Consider the following 17,930-nt stretch of genomic DNA (forward strand, 5'->3'; position numbering starts at 1 on the left):
TTAACGGTAACACAGTTGATAATGGCAAGGCTTTGGAGAGAGGAAGCACAGCCTATCCAGCCATGAAGCCCAGTGCCAATGGAAAAGACATGCCTTTTTGGCCGGTGAATCTCGTATTTAGAAACGTAAAAAGCAATTGGTTCCCCCCTATTACGTTTAATTTGATTAAAAACCAAGCATAGCCTACCCTCCCCTTAATCTAGGCTGGTTTAACAGCATCGCATAGGTGCATATTTTTATCCCAGCCATTATCTAACTAGCCTATGAATAAAGGGGTTTAAATGGTCTACTGAGCAGTGGTCTAGGGCACTGCATCGCAGCGCTAGCTGTGCCACCAGAGACTCTGGGTTCGCACCCAGTCTCTGTCGCAGCCGGCCGCGGCTGGGAGGTCCGTGGGGCGACGCACAATTGGCCTAGCGTTGTCCAGGTTAGAGAGGGTTTGGCCGGTAGGGATATCCTTGTCTCATCGCGCACCAGCGACTCCTGTGGCGGGCCGGACGCAGTGCGCGCTAACCAAGGGGGCCAGGTGCACGGTGTTTCCTCCGACACATTGGTGCGGCTGGCTTCCGGGTTGGAGGCGCGCTGTGTTAAGAAGCAGTGCGGCTTGGTTGGGTTGTGCTTCGGAGGACGCGTGGCTTTCGACCTTCGTCTCTCCCGAGCCCGTACGGGAGTTGTAGCGATGAGACAAGATAGTAACTACTAACAATTGGATACCACGAAATTGGGGAGAAAAAGGGGGGTAAAAAATAAAAATAAAATAAATAAATAAAATGGTCTACTGAGAGTGCTTGAAAGTATTTTGGAGGTTTTTGCCCTCATGCTTTTTCATCATTCACAATTCACATACCTGCATACTTCATTTTGCTTTTTCAGTTGGCTGTCCATCACCATTTTCAAAGAGCGCCTCTCGTTTGATTACCGAAGAGATGCGCTCCTCCAAACTATTCAATCCTCCTATAACGCCATATCAACTGCAATTTTTTGGGAGAATCTTCTTCGCACATGAGCCACGATACAATTGACAGGAGCCAAATATTTTGTATAGACGTGCAAATGTTATGCTTGAAGACATTTAGGCCTATGTGTGCACACAGTACCATGGAACGAGAGAAGCCATTTCTGATATCATGACCCGATCCTATTTAGAAATATTGTTGTTGGTTTAAAAAGCAGATATATTCTTTTTTGTGTCATTCGATTAAAAACAAAACGTATTAGAAAGATTCACTGTCCGTGGGTTTATGGTGAGAATGTACATGACTGAATGCAATGCAATTTCATCTTCCATTTCTGGAGAAGTGCAAAAATGATCTGTAAGATGGTTCCATGACGTTTATAAAACGTTACATTTGCGAGCAGTGTAACAGTGAGTGGACATTCCCCCTTTCTCTTTATATTGGATGTTTATCCAGCTCCCGTGAAAAGTTTAGATATGCGCAAAACCGTCTAAGTTACCTTGTCTGTATTATACGCCCACGGGGAGCAATTATGGTACCTGTAACTGTATGACTGTATTTAGACATAGCCTATTTAAAGCAGGCTGTTTTGTTTTCATTCAAATTTGATTATGCACTGTCTTTTCAGGGCTTATTAATAGCCTAGTTAATTTAATCTAGTTTATTGACTACGTTTGGCATGTCCATGTCCAGACTACAATTTACAGTAGGGCTAGCCCCTATATCTGTGTGAATTCTATAGAAAATGTTTAACAATGCATTTTCATATTGAAGCAACTCAAATAGTACAGTGTGAAATGCAAAAATGTTCAAGAGCAGGCTATTTAACGAACTAGGCTATAACGGATTACCGCCAGCGCTAAGATTGACCATTGCGTTAGGCTTGTTAAAAAAAGATCCCCCAGCGTGGATTCTGAAACAGCTTCATTAGGATGCCCGATTGGAATCGCAGTATTTTGTAAAACACTCCCAAATGAAAGCGAACAGAAAGAACATACCTCCGACGATAGATCATCACACTGTTGTTTGAATTGAAATAATTGGCAGACTCAGCTCTGATCTGTATTCACTGTGTCTGTCCAGACTAAGCTGACTGCCTTACGCTGAGGCTGACAAAGTATAGCCTTTGAAAATATATAGGAGCCTTTCAAAATATATAGGCGGCATCCCAAATGGCACCCTATTCCCTATACGGTGCACTACTTTTAAACAGAGCCATATGGGCCCTGGTCAAAACTAGTGCACTATATAGGGAATAGGGTGCCATTTGGGACAAAGACATAGCCTTTCATTAGGCCTTGTTGCAAGCCACGTAAACAGGATTTATTCCAGGGTTTCCTCATCAATACCACAGATTAAAGCTGAGGTGGGCTGCCTCTCTGCTAGCACCATCCACTTTACTTTCTTCTGATGCCTAAAGCGCTTTTATTCCTCAGCTTTTCAGGATTCCTCTGAGACTGTGCTTTTTACCTCGCTGCTTCCAATAATTGCTTCCTATTTCCTGCAATTGTTTCTAAAAGCTTCTATTTCCAGTCACTTTTGAAGCATTTGACCAACTACCTAGAATCAGCAGAATTGCTTCATTCGATGGTATTGACAATTTAGGCTTAGGTATCACTATGACCATTTTCTCACCAGTTTTTCTCTGATAGTTTCTGTTCTCTCCAAGAAAATGGACAATCAAATCTTATTTTTGTACTTAGAGTTGAAATGTGGGTTTGTTTTCATTCACAATATCTCTTATAAGGACAAAATTATTTCGATTTTTGCAATTTTGTCCCTTGCCTCATCACCTCATCTCTCTCCATTTCTCCCCTCACAGGCAAGTGTATCAGTAAGAGCTGGGTGTGTGACGGGGACTATGACTGTGAGGATCTGTCCGATGAGGAAAGCTGTGCGATATCGCCCTGTAAACCTCCCAGATATCCCTGTGCCAACGACACCTCCGTCTGCCTGCCTCCTGAGAGCATCTGCAACGGGAGATACGACTGCTCTGACCACTCTGACGAGGGACACTTCTGCGGTATGACCTTTGTTCAAACCACTTCTAACCAATTCTCTTGGTCCTATTTCTCTCACTTGAGTCAGTTCTCTTGGTCCCCACTTCAATTCATTATTAAATATCGTTCTATTTTTTTTCCCACTTAATTCTATAATTTCTTTGTCTTCCTCCTCTAGCCCGACCAGCAAATGTATGTTGACAGACAGTGTTGAGCTGTTGTAAATCAGCAGCAGTGCTTGCTTTGGCATCGTCCATCTGTCCTCTTATTCCCCGCTGAACTCAGGGAGAAACTCGGGGAGAACAAGCTGTTGAGGCTGGAGAGGATATAACTCTTGCTGACCAAGATCCTTAGTTTTCTCTGGAAACACTCCAAAGACGGCAGGGAAGAGACAGAGGAGACATATTAATAGTGAAGGGGGATTATGGTTTAGAACAGAGACAATCCTTTTGTTTGGACCACATGGGCTAGATGATCGTAGCAGTAGGGTCAGGCTTAGGCAATGGGGTTAGGCCAGATGAATACCTTATGTTCACATGAATGACCTGTCCAGGGATTACCACATGACACTTTGTCCATAGGAAAAAAAGATGCGAGACAGATATGACAGGAAAGCTGTGTTCACTTTCTTGCGGGGTATCGAGCCCCTATGTCACTAGTCGACAAGGACGTGCGGGTACATCGGTCTCCATCCGTCACTACTCTCTGACTTTCCTTCCATACACCTGTCTGTGTTCTCGGAATCAATCTGCTCACCTCTCATCACCTTTCTTCGTCTCCTTCTCTCGCCATCTCAGTCGATTGCATTTTGGGCAACGGCGGCTGTAGCCACCAGTGTGCGGTGGCTCCTGGGAGGGGCGTGGCGTGCTCCTGCCCGCCGGGGCTCAGTCTAAGCCCAGACAACAGGACGTGCCAGACCCTGGACTACTGCTCCAGACACCTCAAGTGCAGCCAAGTGTGTGAGCAGTACAAAGCAACCGTCAAGTGTTCCTGCTACCCAGGCTGGAGGCTGGAACTAGATGGGGACAGCTGCCAGAGTACAGGTAGTTGGTGTTAAGCTCTGTGTGACATGGCTGATAAGTCTTTCTGACACATACCTGCGCTCCATGGAACTGTCCAAGGACCGCATATAGAAACGAGAATTCTGATTCTATTTCTGTGTACCTGTGTGTCTCAGTCAGTAGAGCATGGCGCTTGCAATGCCAAGGGTTGTGGGTTTGACCTGCTGGGAGCACCCATAAGTAAAATGTATGCACGCGTGACTGTATGTCACTTTGGATGAAAAGCGTTTTGCTAAATGGCATATATTATTCTATTCTATGGGACAGCCATCCTTACCCTTGTGCCATGAATCCACATATAAAAAGCAATGTGATAAATTGGTAATTGGTTATTCATTATTGGAGATGAATCCTCCAAAGGTTTCTGTACTCATTTTATGACAAGATGAGCTAAACGAGATAATGTGATATGAAAATGAAAGACAACTTCATTAATGAAATGACAATCTATTTCATAATTATTGATTTCAATATAACCTTATTCACAAAATAAACTAACATGAGTTGCTATTCTAGCAAACAAACATGACAGTTATTTGTGTATTTGTGTGAGAATCTGTATTAGTATGCAATATTTATTATCAAAAATGTATTTCTTGACTTATTTATTGTTTCCTTCCTCAGATCCCTTTGAGGCATTCATCATCTTCTCCATCCGCCATGAGATCAGGAGGATAGATCTCCACAGGCGAGACTACAGCCTTCTAGTTCCTGGTTTGAGGAACACGATCGCCTTAGACTTCCACTTCAATCAGAGTCGACTCTACTGGACCGATGTGGTTGAGGATAAGATATACAGAGGGAAGCTGCTAGACTCTGCTGGTAGGAACACATAGAATTTGGTTGGATATTTGTTTTTATTTTTGGTTAAGCTGAGTTGTTGATGTTTAATTGAGGTCATGGGGAAAGTGTTGTATTGGCTATGTTTAGTTCTCCTCTCAACTCCACTGAAGACTTCCTAAACCAAAGCCTAGTTTACCTGTGTTTCAGCACATCCTCTTATGTGTTAGTGTGTTGGTCCTTTACTGTTATTGGTTCCTTACAGGTGTGACAGGGATTGAAGTGGTGGTCCAACATGGATTGGCTACTCCGGAGGGTCTGGCTGTTGATTGGATAGCAGGGAACCTGTATTGGATCGACAGCAACTTAGATCAGATAGAGGTGGCCAAGCTAAACGGGAAGCTCCGGACCACACTGATCGCCGGAGGGATGGAGCACCCACGAGCCATCGCTCTGGATCCTGAGCAGGGGTTAGTTATCTCTGAGTGAGTGAGTGAGTGAGTGAGTGAGTGAGTGAGTGAGTGAGTGAGTGAGTGAGTGAGTGAGTGAGTGAGTGAGTGAGTGAGTGAGTGAGTGAGTGAGTGAGTGAGTGAGTGAGTGAGTGAGTGAGTGAGTGAGTGAGTGAGTGAGTGAGTGTACTCTTTAACAAGGATATGCATTTCTTACAAAATCTTGGTTTGATATGAATGACCTTAGGGTGAGGTTGATTTGATTCTGAATAATCCTTAATCCATTTCACATGGATGATTATTCTTATTTGATTATTTTGTGGTTTAGAATTATTTTCTGGACAGACTGGGACGCCACCTTCCCTCGGATCGAGGCTGCTTCTATGAGCGGAGGAGGACGCCATGTTGTCTTCAGAGACATGGAGATAGGAGCCTGGCCTAATGGTCTTACTCTGGACCTTATGGAGAAGAGGGTCGTGTGGACCGATGCCAGGTGGGTTATATGCCTGTAACTGTCTATGTAGGGTCAATTCCCCATCAATTCTATTTCAATTCAGGAAGTCAACTGAAATTCCAATTTAGATGAGGATTTCAGTTGACTTCCTGAATTGGCTGAATTGAGTTGGAATTCACCCCAACCCTGCTGGTGGAAGCAAATGATTCCAATAGACAAACATCTATCTTCATCTCAACAGGTCTGATGCCATATTCTCTGCTCTGTACGACGGGACTGGTGTGATAGAGATTCTGAAAGGACATGAGTACCTGTCACATCCCTTCGCTGTCTGTCTCTACGGAGGTAGTGTCTACTGGACTGACTGGAGGACCAACACTCTGGCTAGGGCTAACAAGTGGACAGGGGCCAATGTGACAGTCATCCAGAAAACCAGCGCCCAGCCATTTGACCTTCAGATATACCACCCCAGCAGACAACCACAGGGTAGGCTACCGCACTGTCTCAAACGTTAAGATGACAAGGTTGAAAAGAGAGTGGATGTTTTGAATTAAAGACAACCTTCTCAGCTGGACAGGTTGAAGAGTTTTGTTTACTTGGATCATAATTCAGCATTTATTGTATGGTTGCGTTTTAAATTTGTTGTGACGTCTGTGTCTCACAAAATACTTTTCACTTTCTATATCCAAAGTTCTCTGAGAGATAAGAAAGTGCCATAGTGTCGTCCTGAAATGGTGATTAACCCAGTCATTCTGGACGGAGGCAACTGTTTAGTCTAAATTACACTATAGTGCCTGGAAATACGATGACATTGCTAAAGTAGTCAAATATTTAGCAGGAAACAACTTTACCAGCGTTATCATGTTGTCAAATTTACTTTAGACCGATGGCAAAGTTGTCATTAGCTTGCAAAAAAAATAGCAAACAATGCTAATGTTAGCTAGCTAAAATCTGTTGGCCTCTCCTCAATCTTAGCTAGCTAGCTAACATTATACAGCAACTTAAAATGATAACAAAAGATTTCATACTAATTATTTGTCTCCTTTTGAATGTCATCGTATTTCCAAGCCACTGTAATACACTTTGGATGAAATCTTCATCGGCGCTGATTGACGATGCATTGAGTAGAATGCTTAGTCGGGCATCAGTCCAAAAATGAACGTTCAAAACGATATTGTGACTAAACATGCAACCCATGAATTGGTTCATCTGGCTTCATTTTCTCTGTCTGGACTTTTGGCAGTAGGGTTCGTTTACAGGACTCTGCCTTTCACAAATCAAATACGTTTCCTTCCAAGAGTATTAGAATCTTGTATTAAAATAAACCACTCTAGTTGATTATTGAAACCACATTTTGTTGACTATTGAACAACTTCCCCTCCTCTCCCCCTCTCTCGGCGATAGCCTCAAATCCCTGCGAGGCGAATGGCGGCCGTGGACCCTGCTCCCATCTATGCCTTATCAACTACAACCACACCGCGTCCTGTGCCTGCCCCCACCTCATGAAGATATCTGCAGACAACTTTACCTGCTTCAGTGAGTGAACCTCACCCCTTCATCCGTTTGTCAGTCAGTCTGTCCTTACATCAGTCTCTCCGTCCTGCCATCTACCTATCTAGCCATTCATTCATTCATACAATCCTCCACATTCATACACTACAGTGCATGTCCCTCAAAAGTGAGTCATTTCAAAACACAGCAGGTTTCTACTGTTTTGAGAAGAAAAGTGAAGAAGGTGTCTGACAAGACTGTGATCATATTCACACTATAATGACATTGAAAGAGCATGGAATTTCAAATTCTCTGGTGGTTTGAGTGTTGAATAGCAAGGCCACCAATAACACCTGCTTGATTCTGAACTTTGAAAGCAGGCTACACGAAGCAATTTTGAAGTCCAGTTTTCTCTTGTCCTTCAACAGCACTGAAGAGATTCCTCCTGTATGTGAGGCGAACCGAGATCCGTGGTGTGGACATTGACAACCCTTACCTGAACCTGATCACAGCCCTGACGGTCCCAGACATAGATGAGGTCACAGCAGTGGACTACGATGCATCAGAGGAACGAATCTACTGGACTGACATCAAAACACAAACCATCAAACGGTCCTCCATCAACGGAACCGCAATAGAGACGATCATATCCGGAGGTAGAGAAAGATGATCACCTCTGTGTTCTGAAACGTATCGGTTTTCTGACACTTATGTAACGAAACAAAATGTTTGTTGTGAAATGTATTCTCAGACTGTTACACTGTTTTGTGTCCATTTGACGCCCTTTTCATAGGTACCCATTCTAATATTCATAGTGCACCTGTCAGATTGTTCAAGCGACAGACTCCGTACATGACTTTATTGAAGAGATGAACGTGACCGTATTGATGTTGTCTTCTGCATATGATTTTGTTGCAGGTATTGTTAATGTAAGAGGGCTGGCCCTGGACTGGCTCTCCAGGAACCTGTACTGGATTAGTTCAGAAAGCGACGAGACACAGATCAACGTGGCGAGGCTAGACGGGTCCCTGAAAACCTCTGTGGTTCACGGGATTGAGAAGCCCAAGTGTCTCACTGTACATCCGTCTAAAGGGTAAGATTCGATTTTTGTATGTACTTATATACAATTCAATGTCTGATATTGATTAGGTATAACAAGATATAGTCAAATGAATACTAGTTACATGATATGATAAATTAGGCACTTTTGTGTTGGTGTTCTGTATGCAAAATATTGTTTTCCTATTGAGTTTTTACCTTCCAGGAAAATGTATTGGACAGATGGCAACACAATCAACGTGGCCAACATGGATGGAAGCAACAGCAAGATCATTCAACAGAACCAGAGAGAGCCAGTTGGTAAATGTCACATGCACAATACAAAACATCCACATTTAGTGGCCAGTACCAGTTCTCTTCTGCAATTTTATATTGCACGACAACAGTAGTACGACTATCCGGTAACAAACGATGTTGCAATATTGAGTGAGATGATTGGTAGAGCAGCAACCCAATAATACGCCAATCGTAACTGTAATCGATGATGTCTCTTCTAGGCCTGTCGATAGACTACACATCAGACAAGCTGTATTGGATCAGTGGAGGCAACGGCACCATCAACAGGTGTAGTCTGGACGGTAGTGGTCTGGAAGTGCTGGAGACCATGAAGAAAGAGCTGCTTAAAGCCACGGCCCTAGCTGTTATGGGTGAGTGACGAGAGTTTAGGACACGGGCCCGTATTCATAAAGACTCTCAGAGTAAGAGTGCTGGTCTAGGATCAGTTTTGCTTTTAAGAGCATGGTTCTATGGATGAGCACTACTACCCTGAGACTCTGTGCATATTCTTTTGTCTTAGAAAGTGCCTGATATAAATATGTTGTGCTCTTCCAGCTCATAAAGGTATTTTCTGCCCAAATTGAATGTTGTACTAGTCCAGTGATTTGGGGTTGTTTTTTTCTGGAGTACATGAGTAAAAGGGGTTTTGACAGTGATGAACCTTTGCTGTCTTCTTGTATTGTATTATTTGCCGTTTCCCCATTTTTGTTTATGTCTGTCTCTGAAACTATTCCAATTCATGTTTAAAATTGCATCCCATCTGATAAGATGCTTCATCCAGACAGAATACATTAGGGAACTTTCTCTGGCTTCACTAGGACTTGTTTGGCCTCTACAGTGATGGGCGACAGAGCTGCCTCACGCTACAGAAACAGAAAACAGTAACCAGGCTTTCTGACTTAGAGATCCTGCTCACTGACTGTCTGTTCCAGGTTTACTTATAGCTGTAATGGTGATTGTATTAATACTGTACATCTATTATGTTTTAATAGTACAGATCATTGAGGGGGAGTTTCTCTCCACGCTCCAAAAGAAAGTTCATGATACTATTAACAGGGTGGAATAATTATTTTTCGTATCGATTAGATGGTTGTATTAATTTGTTTAATATCGTACTATTTAATATTGTAGTGGTTATTCCCCATGAGTAACCCTGCAGGGAGTTAGACAGGGGAGAAACATCATTATTGATGGGCTTCTCGCTCTGGTTTTGTTATGATTCCTTAATTTAGAGTACCTCTCTTATCTGCTTGGGATATTGAACTAGCCTCTGGGATATTAAAGTACTATCTATCTATCTACAGTATGGTCTGCCATAATTCTGTTGGGGATACTGTTTGATTTTGATGTAATTCACCGGCAGAGGGACTGCTGTTTATACAAATCCTATCTGTGTTTTAACCATAGTGTAAGCATGTAACCATGGTTACACTATGTGTTTCGTGTGTTTTGACCATTTTTTCTCTGTGGTTTTAACACGCAGTCTTTTTGTACGCTCTCCAATCCTCCCGTCATTCGAGGAGATTCTGTTCTTTGTCGATAGCTGTAGTCCAGCAGGCCAAAAGCCAAGAATGGTCTGGCTTAAGCCCATTGTACTGTACCCCATTTAAATCTGCAGACAGGTTAAAAAAAAGAAGAGAAAGTTAAGTTCCCTATCTACAGGCCCAGGATTGGTCTTGCTTCAGAGGTTTTCTGACTGCTGAGCCGCTGTGCTATGTCCTTTGTGGCGGGCTGACTGTTCCTCAGCGTTGCCTGTTTGCTGGAACTGGGCTCATGCATAAACATTTGAATTTTTCTTCGGTCAAGGGTGCAAGTACAGTACACGGGCTTATAAAAAATGTCACATGGCCCAGTTCCTCTGTTTCCTCCCTGGACCTGTGCCCCTAAGATTTATGGGTAGGGGAATGAACTTAAGATCCTGTCTCTCTCGTATCACCCGATTCTCAGAGGAAGAAATCTGAAAGTCCTCCTTTACACAGCTCCCTCCTTGTCCCTTCTTCTACGAGCATCCCAGGAGTCAGCCCCGGCCTACTGTATTTATCAGCAAGGGAATACTGTACAGTGAGAGCTATACACACCTTATGGATAATACAGTATTATACCGTTCCTAGAATGTATTCAATTCAGTTACAATTGTGTGTTACAGTTCCTAGGAAAGCGATCATTCAACGTGTTATTTGGGTCCAGTGATATTTTTAGTGCTTTGTGTATAGCCTACTATTTATGAACAAATGGGCCGTTAGCTTTTGTTTGAAGGGTTACTCGCAGAGACAGCATAGAACCACTATTGCTACTGTACAGTATTCATGGTCTTTTGAATAGCTCTGATTGATCAATATACTTGTCAATTCAGTCATGAACAATCATTGATTTTCTGTGTTCAGGTGCCAAGCTGTGGTGGGCTGATGACAACTTGGCCCAGTTGGGGACCGTCAGTAAGAGAGGTGGGCTGGACATGGTGGTTTTACGTAACAAGACCACGGGGATTGTTCACATGAAGATGTATGACGAAGACAGCCAGACAGGTAATGTAATGAGTATGACTGCTACTCAATGCTTTTACTCATGTCAGACTTTGTTGTATGCTTTTGACTAGAAATTGCTAAGTGATTTGATCCTCTCTTGAGAATGCACCAACATTGCTTTTTATTGGTATATGTACGTTTGAGAAGAAATTGTCCTTTTTTAATCCAACTCGCCAAAAATAATGGTTCTTCATTGAGACACAGCTTTATTGAAATAAGGATTCCGTGTAGCAGTCATTGGCAGTACCATCCATGTCATTGACACGTCCAATATCAGGATGGCTCTCAATCTCTGTTAGTATTAAAAATGGCAATTAAGGTGTCTTAAATGTAAATCTTTCAACTTCCTCCTCAAACTTCCTCTGACCGATTAGCTACTTCATTTATCTTTTTGACACAGACCACATGGGAGTATGATCATGTCTCATTAGTCTTCTCTCTCTCCCCTTCTCCTCCCTCTCTAACTCTCTCTCTCTCTCTCTCTCTCTCTCTCTCTCTCTCTCTCTCTCTCTCTCTCTGTCTCTCTCGCTCTCGTCCTCTCTCTCTCTCACTCACTCTCACACACTGGAAGTGCTCATGCTTTCGTGGAAGTACTGTAATCTCATGAAAATAATCGGGAACGTAATGCAATGCAGATGTACTCTGCCTAACTCTGCTCCCCCCCCCCCCCCCCCATAATGCTCAGTTAAATAATATGCATGTTGTCCTACTGTGTCGTTACTGTGCTGTTTCCTGAATGAATACACAAGCATACACAATGACCGTGCCTACGTGTTAAATTTACAGTTTAATGTTCAACTGCTGTGCAGGGAGGAATCTCTGTCAGGAGAACAATGGTGGCTGCTCTCAGCTCTGCTTCCCAACATCAGAGAGCACACGGAGCTGTTCCTGTGCCGTGGGCTACAACCTCAAGTCCGATCGCATGTCGTGTGAAGGTACTGTGCCGGCTTCTCGTGGGAGTACACTGAAAAGGGAACACACCATATGAAAACCACGATGAGAATCTGATTTTGACATCTGGCGTTGTCTATGAGCGTTGCTCTTTTGTGTTTGACGGACTAGGGTCTTTCCTGATGTGATGTGAAGGTTAGACTCACATTTTACATGTACAGTAAATGCCATAGAGTTGATTGGTTTGGCTTTGTGTTTGAACTTGAAGGCATGGGGTCTTTCCTGATGTACTCAGTTCACGAGGGCATCAGGGGGATATCCCTGGATCCCAGTGATAACAGTGAAGCCTTGATGCCGGTGACAGGCTCAGTGATGGCTGTGGGGATTGACTTCCATGCTGGTGAGTGTATTGACATAGTTTTTTTGTGATTATTTGGACTATTCTTCACGCTTCGGATTGCAAATTAATCATTATCATTTCAATGTTCTAATTGTTATTTTTAATTATAGTTTGTAGAAAACAAATGAAGGGAAGAACATGAATCCTTTTCAATTAATTGATTTTCCTAATAGGAAATGACACGTTATATTGGACAGACATGGGCTTGAACAGAATATCCAGAGCCAAGCGAGATCAGACGTGGAGAGAGGACATTGTCACTAGTGGTATCGGCCGCGTGGAGGGGATTGCAGTGGACTGGATTGCAGGTAAGTAGCCGAGCTCTCAGTTAACCTTTACTTAAGAGAATACAATGTCAAGTGCAAAGGAGGACATACAAGTACAGTTCCTCCGGAAAGTATTCAGACCCCTTGACTTCTTCTACATTTTTGTTAAGTTACAGCCTTACTCTAAAATGGATTACATTGTTTTCCCCCCTCATCAATATACACACAAAACCCACATAATGACAAAGCCAAAACAGAATTTAGACATTTTTGCGAATGTATTGAAAATAAACAACTGAAATATTACATTTGCATAAGTATTCAGACCATTTACTCAGCACTTTGTTGAAGCACCTTTGGCAGCGATTGCAGCCTTGAGTCTTCTTGGGTATGATGCTATAAGCTTGGCACACCTGTATTTGGGGAGTTCATCCCATTATTCTCTGCATATCCTCTCAAGCTCTGTCAGGTTGGATGGGGAGTGTTGCTGCACAGCTATTTTCAGGTCTCTCCAGAGATGTTCGATCGGGTTCAAGTCCGGGCTCTGGCTGGGCCACTCAAGGACATTCAGAGACTTCTCCCTAAGCCATTCCTGCGTTGTCTTGGCTGTGTGCTTAGAGTCGTTGTCTTGTTGGAAGGTGAACCTTCGCTCCGGTCTGAGGTCGTGAGCTCTGTGGAGCAGGTCTTCGTCAAGGATCTCTCTGTACTTTGCCCCGTTCATCTTTGCCTCGATCCTTACTAGTCTCCCAGTCCCTCCCGCTGAAAAACATCCTCACATCATGATGCTGCCACCACCATGCTTCACCGTAGGGATGGTACCAGGTTTCCTCCAGACGTCACGCTTGGCATTAAGGCAAAGTGTTCAATCATGGTTTCATCAGACCAGAGAATCTTGTTTCTCATGGTCTAAGAGTCTTTAGGTGCCTGTTGGCAAACTCCAAGTGGGCTGTCATGTGCCTTTTACTGAGGAGTAGCTTCTATCTGGTCACTCTACAATAAAGGCCTGATTGGGGGAGTGCTGCAGAGATGGTTGTCCTTCTGGAAGGTTCTCTCATCTCCACAGAGGAACTCTAGAGCTCTGTCAGAGTGACCATCGGGTTCTTGGTCACCTCCCTGACCAAGGCCCTTCTCCCCCGATTGCTCAGTTTGGCTGGGCCAGCTCTAGGACGAGTCTTGGGGGTTCCAAGAATTGTGTTCTTGGCAACCTTCAATGCTTCAGATTTTTTGGGGTACTCGTCCCCATATCTGTGCCTCAACACAATCCTGTCTCGGAGCTCTAAGGACAATTCCTTCGACCTCATGGCTTGGTTTTTGCTGTCAACTGTGGGACCTTATATAGACAGGTGTGTGCCTTTCCAAATCATGTCCAATCAATTGATTTTACCACAGGTGGACTCCAGTCAAGAAACATCTCAAGGATGATTAATGGAAACAGGATACACCTGAGCGCAATAGCAAAGGGTCTGAACACTTACGTAAATAAGTTATTATTATATTATTTTTTTAATCAGCAAAAATGTCTAAAACCTGTTTTTGTTTTGTCACTATGGGGTATTGTATGTAGATTATTCCGTTTTTTTGTTTTGTCCATTTTAGAATAATGCTGTAACGTAACAAAATGTGGAAAAAGTAAAGGGATCTGAATACTTTCCGAAGGCACCCTTGCACGATTCACTATTTCTTCTAAAATATGTTTTTTTTTAAATATATATATATAAAAAGTTTTTCACACATGTATTTGTTTGATTTACAACCGCACAGGACCTTGAAAAAATATCCAAATTATATTTTTCGCTTCAAAGTATAAAACAAATTGCCTGGACTAAATTATTCAGAATTGAAATTCATTTGGTTGGAGGCAGGTGATTCTCATTTACAGTGCAACATCTCACTCGTAAAAATAGCAGTTCAACCATAAAAATAAGACAACAGAGCATTCTGCTCCATTGTAAAGTGCAAGAGTGCCAATATATTTGACTGCAACTGTAGGACATACAGAGGAGACAAGAGCCATAGGACATACTTCTCAACTAAGACATACATGCAATGTAATGAATTGACTGACTTGTAAATGCAATGGTTGAACACTGTACAAAGTCATGTTTGTGTTGTTTACTAGGTAATATCTATTGGACGGACCATGACTTCAACGTCATCGAGGTTGCTCGACTCAGTGGCTTGTACCGAGCCGTGGTGATAGCTGAAGGACTTGACCAGCCCAAAGCCATTGCTGTGCACCCGGTGAAAGGGTGTGTACAGTCTTTCATTTCAGTCAACACTTTAAAGTCCACCTGCTTGGTATGTAATGAACACATCCTATCTACATAATGTATTCCCTAGAAATGACCACCAAATAACCAATCTTTTGATTCATTTTGATAGCCAGTAATAATGAACGTCATAAAACGATCTTTGCAAGGTTATATAGTAGAATTATATCATTACAGTTAGAATGTATTTACACCCCTTGATTTGTTCCACATTGTGTGAGCATCCAAGGGACTGTCGACTCAGGTCTACCGGCCGTCTCTCTCTCGGGGGTAAACCCATGTGTCTCCTGGCATACTGGCCTTTTCTATGAAGTTTTTTCTGTTGGTTAATTTAATTACACTTTAATACTATAGAATTTGTATGCTTTCAAATGTAGACTGCACGATCAATATGTTGTGTTTTTCTTTCATGTGTCTTGTCTAAACAGTATTTCTATCTCAGCTCCGTGCAAAGCGTTTTCAAATCTCAGGCTCTTGGATATATTTACATCTCAAGCTAACTCATGGATAGACTAACCGGTGCCCCCGCACATTGACTCTGTACCGGTACCCCCTGTATATAGCCTGACTAACCTGTTCCCCCGCACATTGATTCTGTACCGGTACCCCCTGTATAAAGCCTGACTAACCTGTTCCCCCACACATTGACTCTGTACCGGTACCCCCTGTATAAAGCCTGACTAACCTGTACCCCCGCACATTGACTCTGTACCGGTACCCCCTGTATAAAGCCTGACTAACCTGTACCCCCGCACATTGACTCTGTACCGGTACCCCCTGTATAAAGCCTGACTAACCTGTACCGCCGCACATTGACTCGGTACCGGTACCCCCTGTATATAGCCTGACTAACCTGTACCCCCACACATTGACTCTGTACCGGTACCCTCTGTATATAGCCTGACTAACCTGTACCCCCGCACATTGACTCTGTACCGGTACCCCCTGTATATAGCCTGACTAACCTGTTCCACCGCACATTGACTCTGTACCGGTACCCCCTGTATATAGCCTGACTAACCTGTTCCACAGCACATTGACTCTGTACCGGTACCCCCTGTATATAGCCTGACTAACCTGTTCCACAGCACATTGACTCTGTACCGGTACCCCCTGTATATAGCCTGACTAACCTGTTCCACAGCACATTGACTCTGTACCGGTACCCCCTGTATATAGCCTGACTAACCTGTTCCCCCTCACATTGACTCTGTACCGGTACCCCCTGTATATAGCCTGACTAACCTGTTCCCCCGGACATTGACTCTGTACCGGTACCCCCTGTATAAAGCCTGACTAACCTGTTCCCCCGCACATTGACTCGGTACCGGTACCCCCTGTATATAGCCTGACTAACCTGTTCCCCCGCACATTGACTCTGTACCGGTACCCCCTGTATATAGCCTTGCTACAGTTATTTTACTGCTGCTCTTTAACTATTTCTTATTTTTATTTTTATTTTTTACTTATCTATTTATTACTTAACACTTATTTTTCTTGAAACTGCATTGTTGGTTAAGGGCTTGAATGTAAGGAGTTCGCTGTAAGGTCTACCCTTGTTGTAATCGGCGCATGTGACAAATATAATTTGACATGATTTGATTAGTCTTAACTTGTTTAGAGTACTTATAATGTAAATATATTGATTTCACCTTACTACAGCAGAGCAATTTGAAAGCCACTGATATCAATAGATTTCAGAACACGTTTTATAAGATACTAGCCTACTCCTGTGCCCCAAACTAAACCAAGGGTGCTATGATTGTACTTAAGAGGAATATTCATCTTAATATGAAGGTGGGGATCTCTGGGGGAGACACTGATAGACAGAATTGTTATACCTCTGTTACTATTAATGGCACTACATTATGTTTGTCCTCCATGTATGCACCAAATGCTTTTGATAAATAATTTTTTGAAGACCTGAAGCTTAACTTGTTAGACTTCCCAGACTCAGTGACCATCCTTGGTGTAATGAACACGATGGGAGACAGAGAGCTGGTTTCTAGCGCAGGTGTTTATTGTTTATGTGTTTATTGTATTATTATTATTGTAAAGCACCACAGGAGGAGGCAGGTAGCTGGGTCCAGGGGCAGGCAGAAGGTCATACACAGAAGGAGGCAGGTAGCTGGGTCCAGGGGCAGGCAGAAGGTCATACACAGGAGGAGGCAGGTAGCTGGGTCCAGGGGCAGGCAGAAGGTCATACACAGGAGGAGGCAGGTAGCTGGGTCCAGGGGCAGGCAGAAGGTCATACACAGGAGGAGGCAGGTAGCTGGGTCCAGGGGCAGGCAGAAGGTCATACACAGGAGGAGGCAGGTAGCTGGGTCCAGGGGCAGGCAGAAGGTCATACACAGGAGGAGGCAGGTAGCTGGGTCCAGGGGCAGGCAGAAAGTCATACACAGGAGGCAGGTAGATGGGTCCAGGGGCAGGCAGAAGGTCATACACAGGGGGTCCAAAAAGGCAACAGTACAGGCAGGGAAGGACTAGTAACGTCGTCAGGGAGATCAGGCAAAAAGTTGATTACAGGAAATAGGATAGGCTAAAGTACAGGCAGGGAATAGGCAAAAGGCGTCGTTAGTGAGGTGGGTAAAAAAAATGATGGGGTGCAAAGAACTGAACTAAATAGTGTGTGATAATGACATACAGGTGTGTGAACAGGTGATCAGAATTCAGGTGATTAGGATCTGGAAAGTGAGCTGTGTTCAGGGGATCTAGGTGTTTGAGAGTGTGAGCTGGAAAGTGAGCTGGAGAGTGAGCTGCGTTCAGGGGATTTACGTGTTTGAGAGTGTGAGTTGGGAGCAGACGTTACACTTGGGGGAGATTTTAACTTGACTCTAGATCCTGCTATTAATACCACCAGTGATAATATCTTGGCACTCCGGGCACCTTCAAATTATATTAAGACCTTTTTAGATGACTTGAACATTGTGGATGCCTGGCGCCTAACAAATCCTAGTACCTAGTACTAGAGATCTTATTTTCTCCCCATCATCAGTCTTTCTCACAAATTGATTGTCTTCACCTCCCCTGTTTTTCTGAAATGTACATCCCA

At 43.4% G+C, this 17,930-nt stretch overlaps 1 protein-coding gene across 1 annotated transcript in view; it reads left to right on the forward strand.

Annotated features, from left to right (window-relative positions):
- LOC120033295 (low-density lipoprotein receptor-related protein 1B-like) overlaps nucleotides 1–17,930 on the forward strand; it is a 167,461-nt gene that overhangs the window by 42,680 nt on the left and 106,851 nt on the right. Inside the window, exons 20-35 of the mRNA XM_038979571.1 lie at nucleotides 2,779–2,979; nucleotides 3,754–3,999; nucleotides 4,642–4,839; nucleotides 5,063–5,267; nucleotides 5,575–5,739; nucleotides 5,942–6,186; nucleotides 7,105–7,236; nucleotides 7,620–7,847; nucleotides 8,110–8,284; nucleotides 8,456–8,550; nucleotides 8,748–8,897; nucleotides 10,911–11,051; nucleotides 11,861–11,986; nucleotides 12,211–12,342; nucleotides 12,516–12,650; nucleotides 14,728–14,857. Coding sequence (XP_038835499.1) covers nucleotides 2,779–2,979; nucleotides 3,754–3,999; nucleotides 4,642–4,839; nucleotides 5,063–5,267; nucleotides 5,575–5,739; nucleotides 5,942–6,186; nucleotides 7,105–7,236; nucleotides 7,620–7,847; nucleotides 8,110–8,284; nucleotides 8,456–8,550; nucleotides 8,748–8,897; nucleotides 10,911–11,051; nucleotides 11,861–11,986; nucleotides 12,211–12,342; nucleotides 12,516–12,650; nucleotides 14,728–14,857 — 2,704 coding nt within the window. The remainder of the gene's footprint in view (nucleotides 1–2,778; nucleotides 2,980–3,753; nucleotides 4,000–4,641; nucleotides 4,840–5,062; nucleotides 5,268–5,574; nucleotides 5,740–5,941; nucleotides 6,187–7,104; nucleotides 7,237–7,619; nucleotides 7,848–8,109; nucleotides 8,285–8,455; nucleotides 8,551–8,747; nucleotides 8,898–10,910; nucleotides 11,052–11,860; nucleotides 11,987–12,210; nucleotides 12,343–12,515; nucleotides 12,651–14,727; nucleotides 14,858–17,930) is intronic.

The sequence above is a fragment of the Salvelinus namaycush genome, chromosome 40 (assembly GCF_016432855.1).
Source record: "Salvelinus namaycush isolate Seneca chromosome 40, SaNama_1.0, whole genome shotgun sequence".
In the NCBI taxonomy this organism is placed as follows: Eukaryota; Metazoa; Chordata; class Actinopteri; order Salmoniformes; family Salmonidae; genus Salvelinus; species Salvelinus namaycush.